General features: G+C 43.8%; 1 protein-coding gene across 4 annotated transcripts in view; it reads right to left on the bottom strand.

Annotated features, from left to right (window-relative positions):
• The window catches only part of LOC125291028 (gamma-aminobutyric acid receptor subunit beta-2), a 43,968-nt gene extending 23,931 nt beyond the window's left edge, over nucleotides 1–20,037 (bottom strand). For 2 of the 4 annotated variants that reach the window (XM_048237543.1, XM_048237544.1), the window contains exons 1-4: nucleotides 19,803–20,037; nucleotides 19,583–19,674; nucleotides 18,980–19,047; nucleotides 1–41 (exon numbers count right to left, since the gene is read on the bottom strand). The exon at nucleotides 1–41 is cut by the window's left edge and continues 180 nt beyond it. In XM_048237543.1, coding sequence (XP_048093500.1) covers nucleotides 1–41; nucleotides 18,980–19,047; nucleotides 19,583–19,674; nucleotides 19,803–19,885 — 284 coding nt within the window. In that variant the 5' untranslated portion in view covers nucleotides 19,886–20,037. The remainder of the gene's footprint in view (nucleotides 42–18,979; nucleotides 19,048–19,582; nucleotides 19,675–19,802) is intronic. The other 2 variants (XM_048237545.1, XM_048237547.1) reach the window with 1 other exon arrangement.
• Between the last annotated feature and the right edge of the window lie 735 nt (nucleotides 20,038–20,772).

Genomic DNA, 20,772 nt, shown 5'->3' with positions numbered 1-20,772 from the left:
TCCCGCCACGCTTGCTGGAAGTACATAGTCAATGTATAGTCCTGGAATTCAGAGCAGACATACACACATGTGGGTTACTAGGCCTGACTGGCAGGTTACAAAATCATGACAGTAAAAAAAAAAAATATAAATTTATAAGAGTGTATTCCAGGAATTTCCCACTACCTTTCAAAAGTACTTCAATATTAGATGAGGTTAAGTTTGAAAGCACAGGGATCACGTCAGGTAAAAGTGTGACTAAGTGGATGGCGAGAGAGAGCCGACTGTGGAACATTACATGGAGTGCTATACTAGAGCAGATCGTAAAACACACAACACACACACACATTTGTCATTTTTAAAGCATGACCCCAAAACTCGCAGTTGTGTAACACTTACCACTATCTCTTTATTGAAACATTATGTGTTGTGTATGTTTGTATGTACAGTATGTATGTGTTGAGGATCCATAGATATACCTTAGTAACTTGATCGATGTCTTAACAAAGACTCATTGCACACATTTTCACTACACTACAGTACATGTAGCACTTAGCACAATATACACTCGTTCTGCATTAGAGCTGTTTTGCATTAGAGCAGATTATGTTCTCAGCCACAACAACAACAGCTCTGGGGAAGCTTTGTAGCCATGACTCAGTTAGTCTGACTCAGGGCGGCTTCCCTCGGCTTAATCCACCACAACACACAGGGAGACTTTAGGGAAAGTTTCCGGAAAACCTCTGGAGTCTGCATCAGACTGGATCACACTTTTCCCCATTCACCCAAGGACCTCAGTGTACCGGTGAGGAGGAGCGGGTGACAAGAACACACGCTACACACAGAGGTCCAGCCAACTAAGAGGAAGAGGAGGAAGAGGAGGAGTACAGACACCAGGGCACCCTACCCTCTGCCTCCGCACGTGAATTATTGCCACTTTCCCGAGACGTGAGCATCCTCAGCGTTACATAATCTCCACCCTCCTCCTGGTGCACGTGCAGGAGTCTGGCTGCCTCAAGGTCCACTCCTTTTCTCTTGTGCAGGGCTGCTGTCGAGCACAGAGAGAGCCTTCCCATGCTCCCTACCAACAGTGCTAGCTACCCACTGCTACTACACTAGTGGGGATCTCATGTGATCTTTCTTTAATTGCAAGGCTGACGTGGTGCCCTTTGTGGATTCTATGAATTATCCAGTGCAAGCATGTGTTGAATAAGAATTAGAAGAGCGAGGGATCATTTGGATTGTTCTGCAGGCAGAACGACAGAGAGAGAGAGAAAGAGAGAGAAAGGCCAACAGAGAGACAGACAGAGAGACAGACCAGGTGACAGACTGCTCTGCTCTTCTCTTTGCTGTTAGTGAGTTGAGGCGTTGCATATAGTTCAACAGAAATTTATTCTCTTAGCCTCTCAATGGGGAGAGCTGCAGGGAGAATTCTTGAATAATGAAAAGCTGCAACTGTCCAAATCACTGCTGTGTGCATCATGTTGACTTTTCCTAAGGAGTATCAATGTTTCTTCAAAAAGTACAACCACAGCAGTATACACTAAACCTATAAAATGAGAACAATGTCTATGTTGCTACACCACAACAAACATTTCTTTTCAGCATCTTCATGAGGAATAATAATAAAAATGCAAAACTGTCCAACTCACTTGTAGAAGAGGTGGCTATCACATTTAAGGAATATCAGTGTGCTTTAAGCAAGTTTCCCAACAGCAAGCCTTTTTTTCTTAAGCCAGGTCGCTTAACATTCAGTGGTAAATTATAAACTACTAGCTCAATCTCTGTGGACCACTGCTACAGAACTAGCCCTACAGCAAAAAAAAAAACACCACAATTTACATACTAATTTCACATGAAGCACATTGAAATCACAGCACACTTATTACCTTGAAGACGCACCAAAGTGTCAAGGACTTGTTCTTGGACAGAAACCACATTTTAGGGAATTTAATGGCTGATGCTGTTTAATGGCTTCTGTTTGAGTTTGAGGATGCTTTCAAGCCTCCACCCTACTGCCATTGCTTCCTCTTGAGAGGAAGACCACAGGCAATTACACGTGGCAACCTGGAGTAGGGCTCTTAATGGTCTAGCTCGACAGTGCTCAGGCGATGCAATTAAAATAATCCAACCAGGACGCACACATTCACTTCATGGCACAGCACACATTTGCATAGCATTGGAAGAGTCCACGGTGCTGGAGCAGGAACACACGGAAGTCAGACGTGTGCGTTTATAACGAGCCCCGCTGGGCAAATGTATGCATGGACATTATGGATAGGTCAGGGGACATTTAGGTTGGCCACTGTGTAGCAACGGAAAGAGCCAAATCATTCCCACCAGAATTTGTATGGTCCATTTTTCTCTGCATTTTGGGTCAGGTCCTCTGGATGGCTCTTTTCCAGGGCACTACTCTCCATTATGGGGTCCCTCTGACCCAAACTCCACTGGCCCTCATGCCAAATGCTTTATTTAACATCACAGCAGTGCTCTCTCTCAGTCTCTCTCTCTCTCTCTCTCTCTCTCTATTTCCCTTCTCTCTCTCTATGTATGTATGTACTTTATGTATGTATTTGGCGTATGTGTGATAAATAGATCTGTCTATCAGTCTATATCTTTCTTTCAACACCTCTAATGTTTCTAGAAACCGTTTCTATCTATTTTCCATCACAGAACAGTTTCCATCTCTTCTTTCCTCCCCTATCTCTAACCTCCCCTCCCCCTCTCTATCTTCCCTTTCTCTCTCTCTATACCCCCCCCCCTTCTCCTGCCCTCTATCTTTCCATCTGTTTTGCTTCTCGCTGTTCATTCATATGCTTTAGCAAGTGTGAACAATCTAATCCTTACAGTTGATGCTCTGCGTTTGCCACACAGACATAGCCTGGGAGTTATCTATAAACCATCAACTGGCCTCAGTTCCCATGTTTAGACTGCATCAGGGGTGTATTAATAGTTGTGTTTATAACATACACATCTACTGTATGCCCCAAGAATACTGATATCTCCAGCCTCTCAGGAAAGTCCATCAGATTATTTTAATACCGAGAGCAGTTTAGATTCTTAGATGGGTAAAGTGAGCTGTCAATGTAGACTGAGGTCAAGAGTTTCCACTTAATGTGTTATGTAAAACCAGGAATAGACAGATGTCTGAACATTTCAACTTTAACCTTTTAAAGGATTTGTTATTATCTCAATGAGAGCTGCTTCATAAACAACGCGTTCACAATGTAAAATGGACGGACTTTCCACCGACATGGATGCTAAAATTATCTATAGAACAGCACACATTTTCTTGTATTGTTGCAGTGAAGAGCCGTGTCTCTCAGAGGACAAAAGACGCATTGGAACACAGTGAGATTAATCCATGAAAAGCTTGTCAAGTGTGCGCCATAATGGACTGTCATATGCAGTCTCTGTTCTCCCCAATTTGATATGCAATTTGTGTGTGTGTGTGTGTGTGTGTGTGTGTGTCTGTGTGTTTGACAGAGAGAGAAAGAGAGAGAGAGAGTGAGAGAGAGAGAGAGAAAGAGAGAGAAAGGAAATCCTATCACAATGTATGTCATATCAAACAAAACGACAAACAGGTGATGGAAAAATCTCCTGCAGAAATCTCTTCACACACAATTCTGAATTAAATTCTGAATGGCTAGTAAGAGCCGCTTCCACCCACCTCTACAGATCTACCTTTTTTGGAAGCTAGACTTTTACAACACAATGGTTTACAGAAAGACACTTCTTAATCCAGTTTATCATACCTCAGTGTTTTCCATACATTGACTTTTTTGTGGCGGCCCACCACAATATCAACATTGACCACCACACAATGACTTTGCGTGTTGTACTTTAAATTGGATGGAATTCGTTCATTGTAGAGATATGTGCACCTTTGCACAGCCTACCCTTGTCTCTCAACAAACCTACATGCAAACATTAACAATCCTGCAATTGTTGTCATAAAAGTACACTGGCTATATCGTACTTAAACCTGCATCATAACCATGCTGCACTAATTTGTTAAAAATAGTTAATTCTGCAAACCTACCACCACAAATAGAATTCAATTCTGTGGGAAACATTGTACCTGTATCTCCAGGCCTAGAGAAATATCATGGAATGTATACAGATATTAGAGATTCTTATCTCTTGGGAGAGCTCGGGAGTTCATTATGTCAGGCGTGGGTATCACCAACCCATCTTGTTGGAGCGCCCTAAACTCATTTGTCTAGATGCTCCACTGATCGATGAAGCTTATGCAAATTTTCTTAATTGCTCGCAGGCATTGACTGATGCCTTGGCTTCTTAATAAACAGGCACCAGGCTTATGACTGCAAAGTAACAAAATAACATCTTTTGTTATTCATACATTCTGAACTTTTGCATTTGTAAGTAAATGAGATGGAAAGGCATGAAAAACAACCAAGTCAGACGTTTGCTTTAATGCATTTCCAAAACTACTAAGAGGGGAGCCAGGTAGAGGGTTGTTGAATAAAGACCACTCTCCCAGAATACTAAGTGACTCATGATTGCCTATAAGTCTAGCCTCTTGTAAGCCTCTTTGATGATAAATACCTGCAGTAGCTTGTCCGAATTTTCGAGAACACTCTTGCTCTCAGAAGTTTTTTTTGGAAGACCCCATTGATCTTTCAGACCCTATGCTGCATTTATGTCAGCAATTAGCCAATTATTCCGTTTGACATGAGGACCCGTTGCGTGCACTGAGGCCTCCTGAGCTTACTGAGTCATAGGTCGTGAAGCTCTTCAGAGGGCAAATGAAAAGAGACACTTGCAATTTGCAAGACATTTGCAAGTGGCAATGTAAAATTTGTAATTACCTTGATAGCACACTCAAGCAAATTAACCTATGCACAATGGCATGGCATGGATGTAATAAATGAGAATGCTTTCGATGGACAAACCTAGCAGACTTCCCTCACTTTGTGTTCATGACGGCACAGAGTTGAGGAATACCCATTTAGAGATTCAGTAACTCTCCACTGAAATTACTTAAAATGGGCTAATTTTTGTTGAACAGTAGATGGAAATAAATGACATACTGAAGGGCACAAATTACGATGTAGCCTTAAAAGAACCACTTTTAAAGTACTACATTCCAACAAATAAACAAATAATCCCAAAACATTCAAAGTATAATTATAGTAATTAAAGTGATATTCACATTCTAACTGTGCTTTTAGGCCAATGCAATTCAATGCTAATAGAGTAAAAGCTATTAGCAGAATCTTTCATCAGAGGGGGCAAAAATGATTTCTCCTTTCTTACGGGAGCTGGATCACACCTCTATAATAACCTCTAACACGTTGGTGATAAAACTGTCTGGGAACAGAGCAAACCAATCCTCAACTTATGTCTGATATGTGATAATGAGACAGTTATTTTTTGCAGTGTGTGTGTGTGTGTGTGTGTGTGTGTCACACACACAAACACGTATTTGCATTGTGTTATGATTCCATGTGGCTTGCAGTACGACGCTTTCTTAGGAGACACAATATTTGGCTCCCTAAAGCATTGTGGCCTGATAGACCTGTCTCTCTCCAGATAAATGCAGAAAAGGAATGGGCATTTCATTTCTTAGTATTCCTGTTACCCTCAAAAATCAGTTGGTGGATTGGTTTTACTCTGGCCGCTAAACAACACCACACAGTTTTATCAATTGCATTCAGATCTGTCTGTTCTCAGAGGGACTCTTTTGTTTCCAAAGACATTTATGCATTAAAAAATCTGCCTTGGAAACTTCAAAACAGAAGCAAGCCAAAAAAACAGCTACTCAAGAGAGATCTGAAACTCACTGGACAGCGGTCTGTTCGGCATGCACATGGTGCGATAAAAATGCTTTTAGCTTTGCTTTTCTTCCTCCTTTAACTGCATCGCCTGTCCCCAGCATGAAGTGAAGTCTACTGTATTTTGCAGGTTTACCAAAATGGAGAGACAAAGCTGAGGGGAAGTTCATACATGCAACAGAAAGCACATTGGGAGTCATAAGGGACAGAGAGAGAGAGAGAAACCAACAGAGAAAGACAGTGAGGGAGACATAGAGGAACATAGAGAAACACAGACACCTAATCCCCTTCCTCCCACTGCTATCTCTCTCTCCTCCCTCTCTCTCTCTCTCTCTCTCTCTCTTTCTCTTTCTCTCTCCCCCTTTTAGTTAGTTCCCTCAACTACAGCCATGAGATAGACTCATTGAAAGCAGAGGGATTATGGGTTTCTTTTCACAATCAGCCAAACTAGCATATCTGCTGATGCTAATAGTTACATCCTGCAGCACCCCACTTTCATATCAGTTCCACTTTCTTTTTACTGTACAGTATGCCAATGAAATCTTGAAATCCTGAAACAGACCGTATGAGCACTATAACAGAAAAAAAATCTATCAGAAGGATAACCCAAATGAGATCCTGTTTTGAGTGCTACACCAATCTACGGGAACAACAAGTCCTTCTTGCATTGAGCAGTCTCATTTCAAAAACATCAAGTAACACAGTCCACTGGGGCACAATGGAGATGGCATCTGCAACTGGAAGGAATCCCAGGGGAAGGACTAACTCCAGCATGGAGGCTGCCTCTCTCACTGGAAGCCAGCAGTCTGAATACCTAACAGCTCTCATGTTTATTCTAATTATTCTTCTTATTCTAATGAACAGCGTGTTTTTCTTTGCGTCTGTGTTGCTTGAATTCACCTGTCACCCTGAAGATAGGCACTTGCAACAAGAGTAAACAGACACGGGCCGATTTATTCCGACAGTAATCCCGAGCGAGTGAAGCGAGAGCGACTCACGACTCCCGCGGCCAACTCTGACCTAAAGGAGTCGGCGACGCCACGTTTGAATCCTGCAGTGCAAGAGCTGACAACGAGCACCGGCGGAGACGCTGAACTCGACTGCTGGCCCCCCAAAATAAACTCAATTATCGCGGCTCTATCATGCGCGCCGCGCCTCGTGCCACCCTTCGGGTCGAGAGGTAGGCCTGTCTATGTGTGTGTGTATGTGTGTGTCTGTGTGTGTGTGTGTGTGTGTATGTGCGCATGTGTGTGCATGTGTGTGTGTGTGTGAGGCAGGCCTCCTGAGCGATGACACCTCGGCGCATGATAATAACAGTGAGCAATTCCTTCGTGCTTGAGTCTATAGACGCTGCCTTGATTAATCGGCTAAAAATAAAAGCAGATGTGAGAGCTCAGGCGGTGCTGCTGCCTCCGACGCTGCTAACGCTAACGCTAATGCTGCTGAAGGCTCTCAGAGACCCGGTGAGTGGGGACAGGAGGAGAGAGAGGACAAGCGCTGATGGCCTGTCAGTAGCTCTCTCTCTCGCGCTCTCCTGAGGAACGCATCAGGCCCAGCGCTGACAGGCCTGTGGAAATTGACCACACCGGAGAAGGAGGAACGCAGAACACGACAACAAAATAGATGCCTCGCTACGATCGATGCGATCCAAACTCAAACCCAATATGTTTTTATGTCTCAAATTCCCATCCACTTGTTCTTTCGCTTCGCTGTCAAGTAGCGGTTTCTCACATTATTCAGTGTGTCTGTAGAATGTTGCATTGCAAACAGCATTACAAGTTTGCCAGAAATGTCCATGTGTGTTTCTTACAGGGATAACAAAACATTCAACACAAAATTCATGATTCAATGGATCAGTGCACATTATCTCCTAAATAAGTACTTGCTGTTGCACGACAAACTAATGGTTAGTTTGAGTATAACTACACGTAGGGTTCCTACATGAGGCATCCACTGCATGAAATCCTTTTAATCTGTTATTTTAAGCACAGTGCACCTTGGGCTACTTCAAATAAAGATGACACATTCCCTCTCATGTAGTTAATGGCAACCAGCAACCCGCTGAGCTGTCTGTAACTAAAATAGCTGAGGTTAAAGAATGGTGGTAAGTGTTGGTCAAACAGTGAGGCCCAGCTGTAGCGCTTCCTCCCTCCCTCTCTCTCTCTCTCTCTCCCCTCTCTCTCTCTCTCTCTCTCTCTCTCTCTCTCTTTTCTGTAATGCCCATTAGTGACAGCTCAGCTATATGATGAAGCATCGGGGGAGTGAGTGGGTAAGTGTGGAGCAACTTACTGCTCAGGAAAAAAACAACCCACACAGCTCTGCCCAGTGCAGGGATGAGGCCGCCGTGGCAGAGGAGGCAGAGGCAGCAGCAGCAGTGTGGGCGATTAACCCACATCCACTGTCACTCCACCTAATCCGTTCGTAGTGCCAGTGCCCGGCCATTATCGAATGATGCGGGAGGACAGGTGGGGAGATTATCGTTTTCCACAGCGAGCGGAGCAAGACAATATGCTGTCAATTCCCCCCCTCCACCCATTGTACTATGACAAGCAAACAAGCCCTGGCTTATGAGAGCAGCGCAGCCCTGTTTGCTGGCTGATGGCGAAAGCATGGCACCTCGTCTATCACCAGTGGTTACCGCAGCATCTGGTTGTTGCCAGGCCAACCGCTGGGGAACTGAACCCCAATTTACCCACCTTTGATTACATCACTTTAACCGTCAGGTTAAAAAAAAAATGTGTTGAGTGAATCACTGGCGATGGATCATTTCATAATCGTATTTGCTGGTGTGATTGAAGTGTGCCCTGCAGGTCTGTGTGTGATGCTTACCGTTGGCTGACTTCACAAAATGCTCACTTGTTTTGGCCCAATCTGCCCCATGTTCGGGTCCCCCGGGTCCCTGGAGGTCCAGTCGGTCACCTCCCGCTGGGCCCCTGGCCTGGTGCCATGAGTTGCCCCATGGTACACCGAGTGTCGAGTAACACTCCAAGCTGCCCCCTGGCTGGTCCCTGACCCACAGCCAGGCACTGGAGAGGACACATCCACCCTCCAACCACTATCCCCTGGCTCACTCCCCACACCCACCACATCCCAATCCTGCCGCTCTGACCCCCGGTCTGTTTGGAGTGCCAGCGTAGACCACTGCGCCATGGTTAAACCCGCCTATCCTACTGTGCCGAGAGACTAGGCCTGAATCACAGAAAAGATGAAAAAGAAAAAGTATGTTCAAGTACACGGTAGTTTAATGGGGGAAACTGTCTAACATGTAGTCACTTACGTTTAATAGCACAGACATGCTTTATAATACTGTTTCACACAGTCACAGCACACATGGAGTGAATGAATAATCTCAGTAAAATTAATGAGAAGCACACATTCCTACTTCAGACTTACATATAGCAGGGCTAGGGCTTAGATTTAGTGCTGAGTATATGCTGTGTGTAATACAGTGTTATACAGTGTGTAAATTTGTTGTTAAACACTGATCCTCTGTTGAATAATTTGTACTTACTGAAATACTAAGAAGTGAGACTTTAATGACTGACTGATTGTGGTCATTCAAGATCCCATGGCACAGTTCCCCTGATGTTCTGGCTAAATGCCCAACCTGGCTCATTCAATCAGGCCCCCTAATCATCCCCTGGTGTAATACGCTCATTCATTTCCTCTCTCTCAACCTCAAAGTGGTGTGTGGTGAACATGGTGCATAATAGCTGCCATGCATCACCCAGATGGGGGCAACACATTGGTGGTGGTTAGTGAGGTTTGTAAAGTGCTTTGGGTGCCTTGAAAAAGAGCTATATAAATGCAAGTTGTTGTTGTTAAAATGACACAAGGGTGCTGTAATGTGAGGTGGTAAAGGTAGGCCTTTCCTGTGGGGGGGTATGAGTCAGTGTTCTGTAGCCTTTTGGCAGTACAGCCTCACAGTTTGTCTATTTAGGGCAAACACCTTGTCACTGTCAATAGTCTGTGCCATAGTCTGAATGAATCCAGCTGGACTAGGGCTTACTCATAGAATCTAAATTGTTTTCCCTACGTCACTTATGAGTCTAAAAGGATATGTGTTGTAATTCAGATCCAAATACAAGCGTCATCACTACACAAAGCATTGTAATGTTTGAGCCACTCTACATAAGATTGACATCATTAGTTATGCCTGTTTCATGGATGCTAGCCTATATCTTCTCATTATTTGTCATTACACTTGATGTCCAGGATATGCCAGTGACAACATACCAATATATGGCAGTAAATGACATCTGCCACAAAATGTTTAGAACATGATGAAAGAATGATGCTTACATGTGCTTGAGCAACAGTTAACAAAAACTCCCTGTTTCACTTTCACATCATCGTCATAATTTAGAGGCAGGTCAGGATTAATTAATGCCTCCCTCTACATGGCCTTCACCATTTTATCTGGAAAGTGAAAGTGCCATATTCACAGCACAACTGGCACAGGCATTATGTGACTGCACTATAAAAGTTCTTACAGCAAGAATGGAAGAATATTTCATAAGTCCCCTTTTATTTCTCTCTCTTCAGCTGTAAGCTTTTTATTCAGTGTACAGCATGGTGCCCCAAGGAGGATTTTTCTTTTTTTTTTTTACAAATGTTTTCAGATGTTGTTGATCAAAGACACCTTCCGACTGGGGAAAAGAAGAGAGCAATGGAGAACAGTAGATGAGAGAGAGGGAACGAGGGAACAAGGAGGAGGAGGATGAGGTAGGCAGCCAAAAATGGAAAGCAGGCAACAAGGGAAGGACACAGCAGGAAAGAGGGGTGCATGATGGGGTGAACTCAACATGCGGGAGGAAAAGGTCGAGCACAAACTAATGGAGGACGAGGAGAAGAGGAGCGATCTCAGTCCGTCCAGCGAGCATGCTCAGTGGCACAGACTGCTGATGCATTAAGGAGTCTTTGGGAAAGGGGAACACACACTCTCAAACAACAACAACAAAATCAGCAGCAAAAACTAAAAGAAAACAAAAAAAGTCTGGTGAACTTCTAAAGGCTTTGGCCCAGGAAGTTTAGGAAGAAGCATGATTCAGCATGTCTCCGCTTTACTGCCTGACTTCCCCCAGGGCCAGCAGCAGCGGCAGCAGGTGTAATTGTGGACAAAGCTCTTCTGCACGCGAGCCCAGCTCAGCAGCATCAGCAGGGCTGGCTTACGGTGTTTATCCATAGTGAGAGAGAGATAGTGAGAGAGAGAGGGAGAGGGAGGTAGAGAGATGGCCATGCGTTTCCCCCTTTTCCCAACTTTAACTCATACACCACCAGCATATCCATGTTGAAATATTCCCTGAGCTAACATATATAGCTAATATTCCCTGAGCTAAAAGTCATATGTCCTCATACATTCTGTGTATTGCACATGTATTGTATAATGAGTCTGGTGTTTAATGTGTCAGTTAGCTCTCTTATGTCTTATTAAGCTTTCATGCACTCTGGACTTTCAGTTCCTTCAGCACAAAATGGTTCAGCACAATGAAAAACAAAACCTCGAGCCAGCCAGTCCTCCCACTGACAGTCATTTCTCATACATGCACACAGGGAAGTCTGATGGAAATGACATGAGGGGTGCTGAGCTTTGGTCACCAAGCTGATAATGATCGAGCATGGACACTCATGCTGAGCTTAGATGGAGATGGGCTGCAGGTGCTACGGGTGTGGATGTTAATGTTTAGCCGCGATAGAGGCTGGGAAATGGCGTAGGTCTCAGAGTCTTAAATCCCATCCCCTTAATTATCCCCCCCACCCCCCCCCCCGTATGTGGCTGTGGCCACTGCAGCATGTAAGATAAAATAACATTTAAATGCCATCTAAGGCCCTTTAGCATAATCAATACACAACACCAGTGGTCTTTCAACAAAAGGAAAGTGCTGTTGATAAACACCACTCACAAATTGCCTGCATCCAAAGGCCTTGTGAACACATATCTAAACACATCAAATCCATTGCAGGCAAATGGCACTGCCACGCTTGTGCTGCAGAGATAGGAATATTCAGAGTCCAATCATGTGGAAGATAGGAAGTCCTCATTCCATTTAAAGGCAATGACATCCAGATGATGTATTGGATGGGATCTCAGGGAGACAGCCATATAATATAGTGGTGGCCATAATGATGACGCATCATGGGGTGATGTAATATCTTCATCAATGCTGCGAAAATGGCGGCAATAAAGGTCTCAGACAGAAATATGTCATGCTCTACCTGCACCTTCACAGAGAAAGGGAAGAGAGCAGGAATATGGCCAACGTGCTAAAATTCCTCTTTGATTAATCCGCTCGGGCGCATATTTCACTACAAACTGTTTATATCCCCCATCTGAACCCCCACCTCCAATTAAATGGGAAACCCACCTCTCCCTTTTCAATAAGTTTAATAGCGCCAGACTGCGGGCGTGTCGAGTTCAGGGGTTTATTGCGCTTTGCGGCGGCATGGATGGAAGCGGCTAATGTGAATGGGGGGAAATTTCTGGGCTCAGAGGCAGCCATTACTCTGACACTGAACATGACACTTACAGCGGCATGTGTCGCTCAGGTGACTGAGACGGGGCACCTGACCTTTCCCTCGGTGCCGATCGCTCTGCGGAGCTAAAAATGAAACGCTCAAGTGGAGACAGGAAAAAAAATGTGGTGAGGCATCGGCATCCTCCTCAGCACCGGCAGCTGTGCCGTTCGACCGTGCAGCACATCACTTAGGCCCAATGGAGATGGATTCAGACAAGCATGCCACCTACAGCGGTGTAGCAGCATAAGCTAATTCAATGGAAGTGATGCTATCAAATGTCAACAGTGGTGATGCATCAGGTTCCACTTTTCTGAGTAGCTCATCAGTAAATGATGTAGTTATGCATGTAGGCTAAGAAAGTTGATTTGGGCGTGTCTAGACAGGTGTTTGGCTGTGGTATCGCTACCTTCTTTCAATTTATTATTCCATCTATCCTTCCCTCTAATAGGGTTGGCTTGAGGCACCACACACAGAGAAAGAGAGAGAAAGAGACACAGCGAAAGAGAGAGAGAGAGAGAGAGAGAGAGAGAGAAAGAGGGGAAAGAGACAGGCCAGTCCATAAGCGTCAGCCCACTGGCTCAGGCGGCATCTCCGAGGGAATCTCAGAAGATGACAGAGAGAGCTGGAGGAGCATCAGATAGAAGAGGGGGCAGGACAGAGAAATAAGCTCCAAAGCCCAGCCAGCTCAATCACACAGACAAGGCAGGGAATTCACATCTACAGTAAGAGAGAGAGAGAGAGATGGGGGCCCTCAACTCCAGAGGATTCTATTTACGTGGCCACTCAAGTGTTACTGTATGTGTGCACACTTACATTGCTCTCATCTCCATAGGAGAAAACGATGACAACATCACTGAGAAGACCATCTTCATCATTGCCATCATCAGCATCGTACCCTTTTCCTTCTCCCCTCTATTGCTTCTTTAGATTGAGCAACAAATTGACCGTCACAAGCAATGTCCATTATTAACCACCACTACACCACCAGCACCATCGTCCTCACCCTCACCTACCTCGTCATCTTATCCCTCTCCTTCTCTTTCAGCTGTCTTTACATGTCATCATCATCATCATCATCATCATTGTCACCATCATCATCGTCATTATCATCACCATTGTCATTATCATCATCGTCATCAACATCATCATCTTATCCCTCTGGGCTTTGATATGATCTAAAACTCCCAAACAATCAATGTTTTCCCACCATTGCCCTGCACACACTCTGCCTATTGGAACACACTCCCAGTCTGACCATGTGGACTCAAGAGGCTCCTTTGCTATGAATACTGCACAGCATGTTGTTGTTGCACGGACACGCATGCAGTATGGCCATAATCCTATAACTCCAATGTTATTTCCCCTGGGTCTACACTCGCTGCATGGCTTCCCTCTACATTGTTTTTCTAAATAATGCATGAGCCTGCCCATAAAAGATACATAGCTGGTTAGGCTGCCAGGGCGGCGGCAGCGGCCATTCGCTTGGTTGGCTAACAGAGGTGTAATTAGGTGAACTAAAAGGGGGTTAAAGTGAAAGGTACCCTAGATGTTAATACTGGGCCCTGCTGCCGGTTGAGTGGGACTAGAAAGGCACGCTACAGTACGTGAAACACACACACACACACACACACACACACACACACACACACACACACACACACACACAAACACACACACACAAACACACACACACACACACACACACACACACACACATACACTGGGAGGCAGTAAGTGTAAGGATAAGGATATGTTATGCAGAGTCTGCATTCTTATTGTTATATATAACACTACAGAGCCATTTATATCACCTGGAGTTGGACTTAGTGGACAGGGCCAGTCAACAAAGTAACCAAGGCTTGCATTGTAGTAATAAAAACAACTAGAGGAAATTGTGTCATGGAATGCTGCCATTGCATACAATATTGCTGAAGGATTCGAGCGTGTATGCATTGCTCAATAGTCCATACATATTCAAATAGGTTGACCCCTTTAGTCTTAAAGTCCAAACAACACAGATGACATCTCAACAGAGATTATGGAGATTTATGCGATATGCCTTTTAAGAGGCAAATTGTAACATATATGTATATTTAGTAGAAAAGCAGTTAATCTCTTGGAGTAGATTCCATATGCTCATTCCTAATGCCTGGTTATCTCACAGTTTTCACATTTACTACAAGCTGGAAGCTGGTAGATAAATATGAAGCATTCTATATGACCCACATCTATTCAGTGAGAAGACTGCACAACCAGTAAGCTGTGCTATCTATTAATGATGACATACAATTCACAGTCAGGACTGCTTACCTTGTTTATATTCTGCATAGGTAAAGCCATAACCTACAGTAAAGCACCCAGCTCGGTCAGTAACATATACTGATGTAATAAAACATTACATTACACTACAATTTTGACACTTAAAAACACAAGTCAACTGTCAATATATATATATATATATATATATATATATTGAGACCTTCATAGCAAAGGAGCCTCTTGAGTCCACATGGTCAGACTGGGAGTGTGTTCCAATAGGCAGAGTGTGTGCAGGGCAATGGTGGGAAAACATTGATTGTTTGGGAGTTTTAGATCATATCAAAGCCCAGAGGGATAAGATGATGATGTTGATGACGATGATGATAATGACAATGGTGATGATAATGACGATGATGATGGTGACAATGATGATGATGATGATGATGATGACATGTAAAGACAGCTGAAAGAGAAGGAGAGGGATAAGATGACGAGGTAGGTGAGGGTGAGGGTGAGGGTATATATATATTTGAACAAGTCTAGTGGAACTCCAAGAAAAAAGACATCATGCTAATCAGGTCATAATTGTGTATGCATTCTCTTTGCCTCAATGCATCTGAGAGAGAGCCAGGAGAGAAGAGGGGAGGAGAGGGGAGGCGAAGAGAGAAGGATGAGAGCTCTTGGAGAGGGCTAGAGAGGACTGAGGGCCGAAGGGCTCTGGGATTTTGAAAAGGTCACTGGATCATGCTAGTTGGCAGACATTTGGCTACAGGGTCATTGAAAGCAAGAGAGCCTCATCCACCGAGCAGCTTGATAACCCCAGCGCACATGGCAGGGATCCACAAAAGCTCTGCCACACAAAAATCAAACAATGAGTTAGCAGGCAACACATTTTGGGGAATATGTTTCTGTTCAAATGAATATATCATTTGCAAAAGGCCACAATTTCTTTTTTTAGAAAAGCACAGTAGCTGGTCTCCATGGCACCCTGGCTCAAAACAAAGAGGCAAGTGTTCTTTCAGTTAGCCATTCTGTGAACCTTTCATCATAAGCCTGGCATAACCATGCCATAAAAATGTTATGGAAGGTGTCAAACGCTGTCATAAGTTTTCATGACAGATCATTCCCACCAATTTAACAGTGTCATTTTACCATTACCAGTAATTATCACGACAGCACTCATAATTATAGCACCTAACATTGAGGGAGTTGTCATGACAATTAACAATAATTACTGGGTGACTCTGTTACATCATTGGATATTAACTGTCATGGCCACTAATGATGGGATATGTCCTCTACCTAACCACACTTTTGACACAATCAAAGCAGTCACGACGCAGGGGTCAAGTAAAGTGCTACCTCCCCTTCTCAAGGTAAAAAACGGAGACTTTGCCAACATCTTGTTTTGCTGTTTTTTTAGAAGTACTGTACACTTCAGGATGGAGCCATTAGGGATATTGCACCCATTCCACCCACTGCACTCAATGGATACCTCTCCAGAGACCACGTCACCTAATTCAATGGGACTGGCTTTTATTATCATTAAATCACCTGACTAAGTTCCCCCTCTGCAATGTGCATGTTAGAAGGCCTAATGAAGGACTAATGTGAATTGCTCTTTACCAAGATCGCTCACACAGTACACCACCAGCTGGGTCAATCTCCACTGAGTAGAGGGGAGTCTGCCAAAACCTGGGACTCTCAAAAAATGGTCCTATTCGGAGCACAAGCAAGTGTACAGAAGAATTCAAGTATGGAATTTCAGGTGTGCATGCAGCTTCTTCAGAGAAAAAAGTATACTATGAAACTATAGTATGAGGAGAAAATCATTCATGAAAATTCACCACAAGGTTTAGGTTCCACAATTCAATAGAATGCCATATCCACAGATCTGCTTGACATTTTCCACAAAAGTTCCACAAAAAAATATTTTTACACAATGATATCTTCTTATGGATTTCTGGGGGAAGAAAACCTTTCTTAAAGTTCAAACCACTCCAGGCAAGAGCCCCTTTTTCGGCATTGATCTGTTAGAGCGTTTTGACTCTGTCAATATCAATTATAACATTAAGTCGGCAGAGGGAAGCGCTCTTGAATCAACAGATAGAATCAGACCCTGGACCGGACCCAGCCCTGGCACAGACCGCTCCGGATCAGGGTCCGACCTGCAGATCCGGTTGTCCGGGTCCAAAATTCTCTGGGTCGGGTATAAAGCTTGGGCTTGGCAGGTTTGTGTCGTTTGCTGCAGTAAAAGATGATGCCACCTGGCAGGGGCCTGAGTGGCCAGTGCCCAAGCTGAAGGGGCTCTCACTGGCAGTAATCAAACAGCCCGTCTTGGGCCATCCGTCATCCCCCTTCTGCATTGGGACAAGAGTTCTTGTCACCGCAGACCAAACCTTTCCTAAGAACCACGTGGTGCTCAATGAGAAATCGTGCTTTACGGGGCAAATAAAGGACAGACAGCCAAGGAAAGACAAGGACAAAGGAAGAGAAAGAGAGGGAGTTTGAGAGAAAGAGAGAGAGAGACAGTGGGAGAAAGAGAGGAAGACAAAGAAAGAGGAAGACAAACAGTAGGAGAGAGACAAATAAGGAGAAAGAGAGACAGACAGTTAAAGAAAGGGAGAGAAAGTAAAAGAGAGACAGACAGTGAGAGAAAGACACATAGACTAAGAAATGGAAAGAGAGAGACAGAGACAGAGCGATTCAGTCTCCTTGCGAAACAGATCAGCTGCCCCACACTGACCGAATCACAGAGGATAAAAACTAGACCTGGCAGCCATCACAGATCTGACAGAGACAGCTCCAGTTTTTGATCAGAGACATGATTATGCAAGAGGAACGTTGTTGTCGCTCAGACAAAACCCAAAGACTTGGCCTTGACCAATGATGTGAGGCGGGATTGAGTCACAATACACACCTTGCCATCAGCACTAGATTGATTTAAAGTCTGAAGTCTTACAGACCCGCCAATCAAAAGCCAATCCAGCAACAACAAACTAGCACTAAACCAACACGATCGTGCCACAGACAAAGTTAGATCACAGAATACTGTCAACATTAGGGCCTCACCTATCTGAACAGGTAGGAACCACAGAAATGCACTCCATGGGGGTTATACAGATTTAAGTGCAAATTTGTGATCTAAAACAATAATTTGCTTTGTTTTGGAAATTCAAGCAGGAGCCTGGATTAGGGTACAGTATTTATCATGGGCTTGACCACACAGAGAGGGCACGAAGAAGGCCAACTTCTCCCATTACAACATGCAAACAGGGGGGATGTGGGAAGGGTTTCCTGCTGAATGGCCACAACACGACGCGACGCGGGGGCCTGTTTTGCCACAGGGGGTTGCCATGACGTCAGTGTTCATTCATGGTGAATTGGACATTCACTTGGGCTGGCCAGGGGAAAATAAGCGTTTAATTCAGATGAATGAATGTGAAGAGTCACAGCCAGACACATGGACAAGCAGAGGGAGGACTCCTATGTGTGTGTCCCCATCTCCCTCTCTCTTTCTCAGCATAAGTGTCTATCTATATGTGTATACTCTGTCTTTCTGAATTCCCATGATTCTGTACTTATTAACATCATACATGTGTGGTGCACATAAGCCTTTAGACCAAAGGTCACTGGCTCTGAGGAGGTTTACATAGCAGCAGATGTGGGGTGGTGAGGAATTGCTTATTTTTGAGCAGTGAATCATTGCTTGCCTTGCCAGTTCTATTCTGCTGTGAATTAATACATTTATTGAAGGAACTGTTCATTCCTAGGTCACAATAACACTCACTCACTGCTCAAAGGTCGAAAGAGACGTCACCTCTCCAAGCTTCATTCCACGGTCAACAGTTCTCATATACCATCGCTAGGGGGTGCCCTTGCTTGAAGAAAAAACTTAACTGTCCCCTTTCCTACTGTCGAGCATATAAAAGTAAACTGAACACAATGCAGTTTTGTTGAACTTTTACTCTTGAACTCACACTTAAACAAAACCTAATATTTAGTAATCATGATGCCGATTTTCTATCCGTATTACCCACTAATATGACGCTAACCCAAAAATATGATTTCTATTTTGGTGACATTTGGAGAGGACCGATACCTTGTTCTGCGCAACACGTGGACTTCCAAAGGCGAATGGACTACTATGTTATACAGCAGGTCCTGTTACAATAAGGCACAGCAAGGGAACAATAATTCCTTAGGATGTGACGGTATGTTTGACTGTAAACGCTGTACAGCTGAGCGCAGGTGCGTGATTGAAAGTAACAACCAGCGTACACCTCATTTTAACCAGTCGTGGTGAGAGGGAAGCTTCTTCCCAGTAAACCCGTGATACTGGGCAGATTTAGACGTTACATTTACAACCTATTAGGCACAGTCAGTGTGTTCATTGTGAGAAAACCCATGTGGAGTAAGTTACTCACCATGTTGACTTCAGATACCATGTCTATGCTGGCGATATCTATGTTCATCCCCACTCCCACGGGGGCACCTGCAATTCCACAAATGGTCCGCAATGTAATTTTCTGTAATGTAATTTAGCATCTTCCTCTTAATACATAACATCAATTCATAAAGATACGTTTCAACAGAAACAGAGTTTGTGACCATGTGTTCACTGAGAAGTACCAACCCCACTTGAATCGTATTACGACGAAATTGCCGTCAAAATATCTAAATTACTCACGATTGCTGTCACTCCAGATGATTATGGGGCGAAAGCCTCCGGGTATTGAGGCTTTCAATTGAATAGTGATTATAATGACTACGGCAGTGAATAAAAACTGTCAGGATCATGATCAATGACATGCTTTGCAATCAAATGAGTTATTAAGTTCCATGGTGTCCAAAAATGAACAGGGTGGACTTCGTCCGTCTATCTGTACTACAGGAACACGGCGTGGCCCAATTAGCCTAATCTGCTGCTAATTGGGAAACATGTGCTCTTGAGTTTATACCAGTGGATGCAGCGATTCATACAACACAATACTACAATGATCAATGATCAATTTGATTATTTCAGTTACCTCCAAAGTCTGGCCTCAAGCGAATGTCATATCCCTTCAACAGTCTATCCACAGTTTCTTTTACCAGTGACATATTGCTAGGGTCATTTACACTAGAAAGAGGGAGAGTATGAGAGAGAGGGGGGAGAGAGAGAGAGACGGAGAATTAGAAGCTTTTAAATAACACAGTTCAGCATTCCATGCACAGTAGTGATAAATTAAGGCATATCGGCACGCTTACCTTTGTGCGCACACCACGGCAACTATTAAAGGAAACGTCCAAACTCCGAAATACCTCTTTTTCCCCATTCTGAGGATTGTCATAATTTTTTTTGGCTTGATTTTTGTATTTCTGTGAAGACAGACGAGATCCAACTTATTCTGGCCAGTGCAGTAATTCCACTACGCGGCGCATGCGCACAGTCCACACAACAGCAAGCAGCACCAGCAGCGGTGCTGATGCTGTCGGTAGTGCAATTTCCCAGGCAGAGAGAAAACAATTTAAAGGGGAAACCGAGGGTTCTTCCAAGCTGACGACCCAGGCGGGAATCAATGAGATCTCTGCTGGAATCGTGGAGTCAGACATTCACCCCTTGGCATCTGAAGAAAAAAAAAACAGTTGGTGCCGGATTTTCGTTTGTTGACGTGACATTAGACACCTCCGCAACCTTTAAAAAACACAAAATAAACTACCAAAATGTAATCTACAGTGAGGTAACTTTAATACTCAAAAGATGTCTGTTAGAGTTGATGTAGCGATCCGTTCATATCATCAACCTTTCACCACATACTGCATGGATGCTATTACATGAAGGCTACTCAGACATGCCGTCTACATCTTCTACTTAAAGCATAGCAACCAGATAATTATGCTTAACAAGTTGTCATGTAGCAATCTGATAGTTATGCACAAAAATAAGAAATTGAAAGTAGTGGGCTGCTTAATGTTTAAAGAATTGTGGACATACCTGCCAAGATTTTGTGGAAAATTTGTGTTCTTATGTCATTGCAGGTTATCTCGACCTATATAAAGCATAAAAAACATTTACATAACTCCTTTAAATGTTTATTTTGAAAACTTGAAAGCTCTTATGAAGATGATAAACTAAGAATAGCCTATGACATGAACAAAATCCCTAAAACATTGTAGGCCTATGAACAGTAAGAGTAATTTGTGCCTGTTGTTTCCATTCATTCATTAATTTATTCAT

Source organism: Alosa alosa, chromosome 2 (genome assembly GCF_017589495.1).
Source record: "Alosa alosa isolate M-15738 ecotype Scorff River chromosome 2, AALO_Geno_1.1, whole genome shotgun sequence".
Lineage (NCBI taxonomy): Eukaryota > Metazoa > Chordata > Actinopteri > Clupeiformes > Clupeidae > Alosa > Alosa alosa.
Note: the sequence above shows the minus strand (reverse complement) of the source record. Positions and strands in the feature narration are given on the sequence as shown.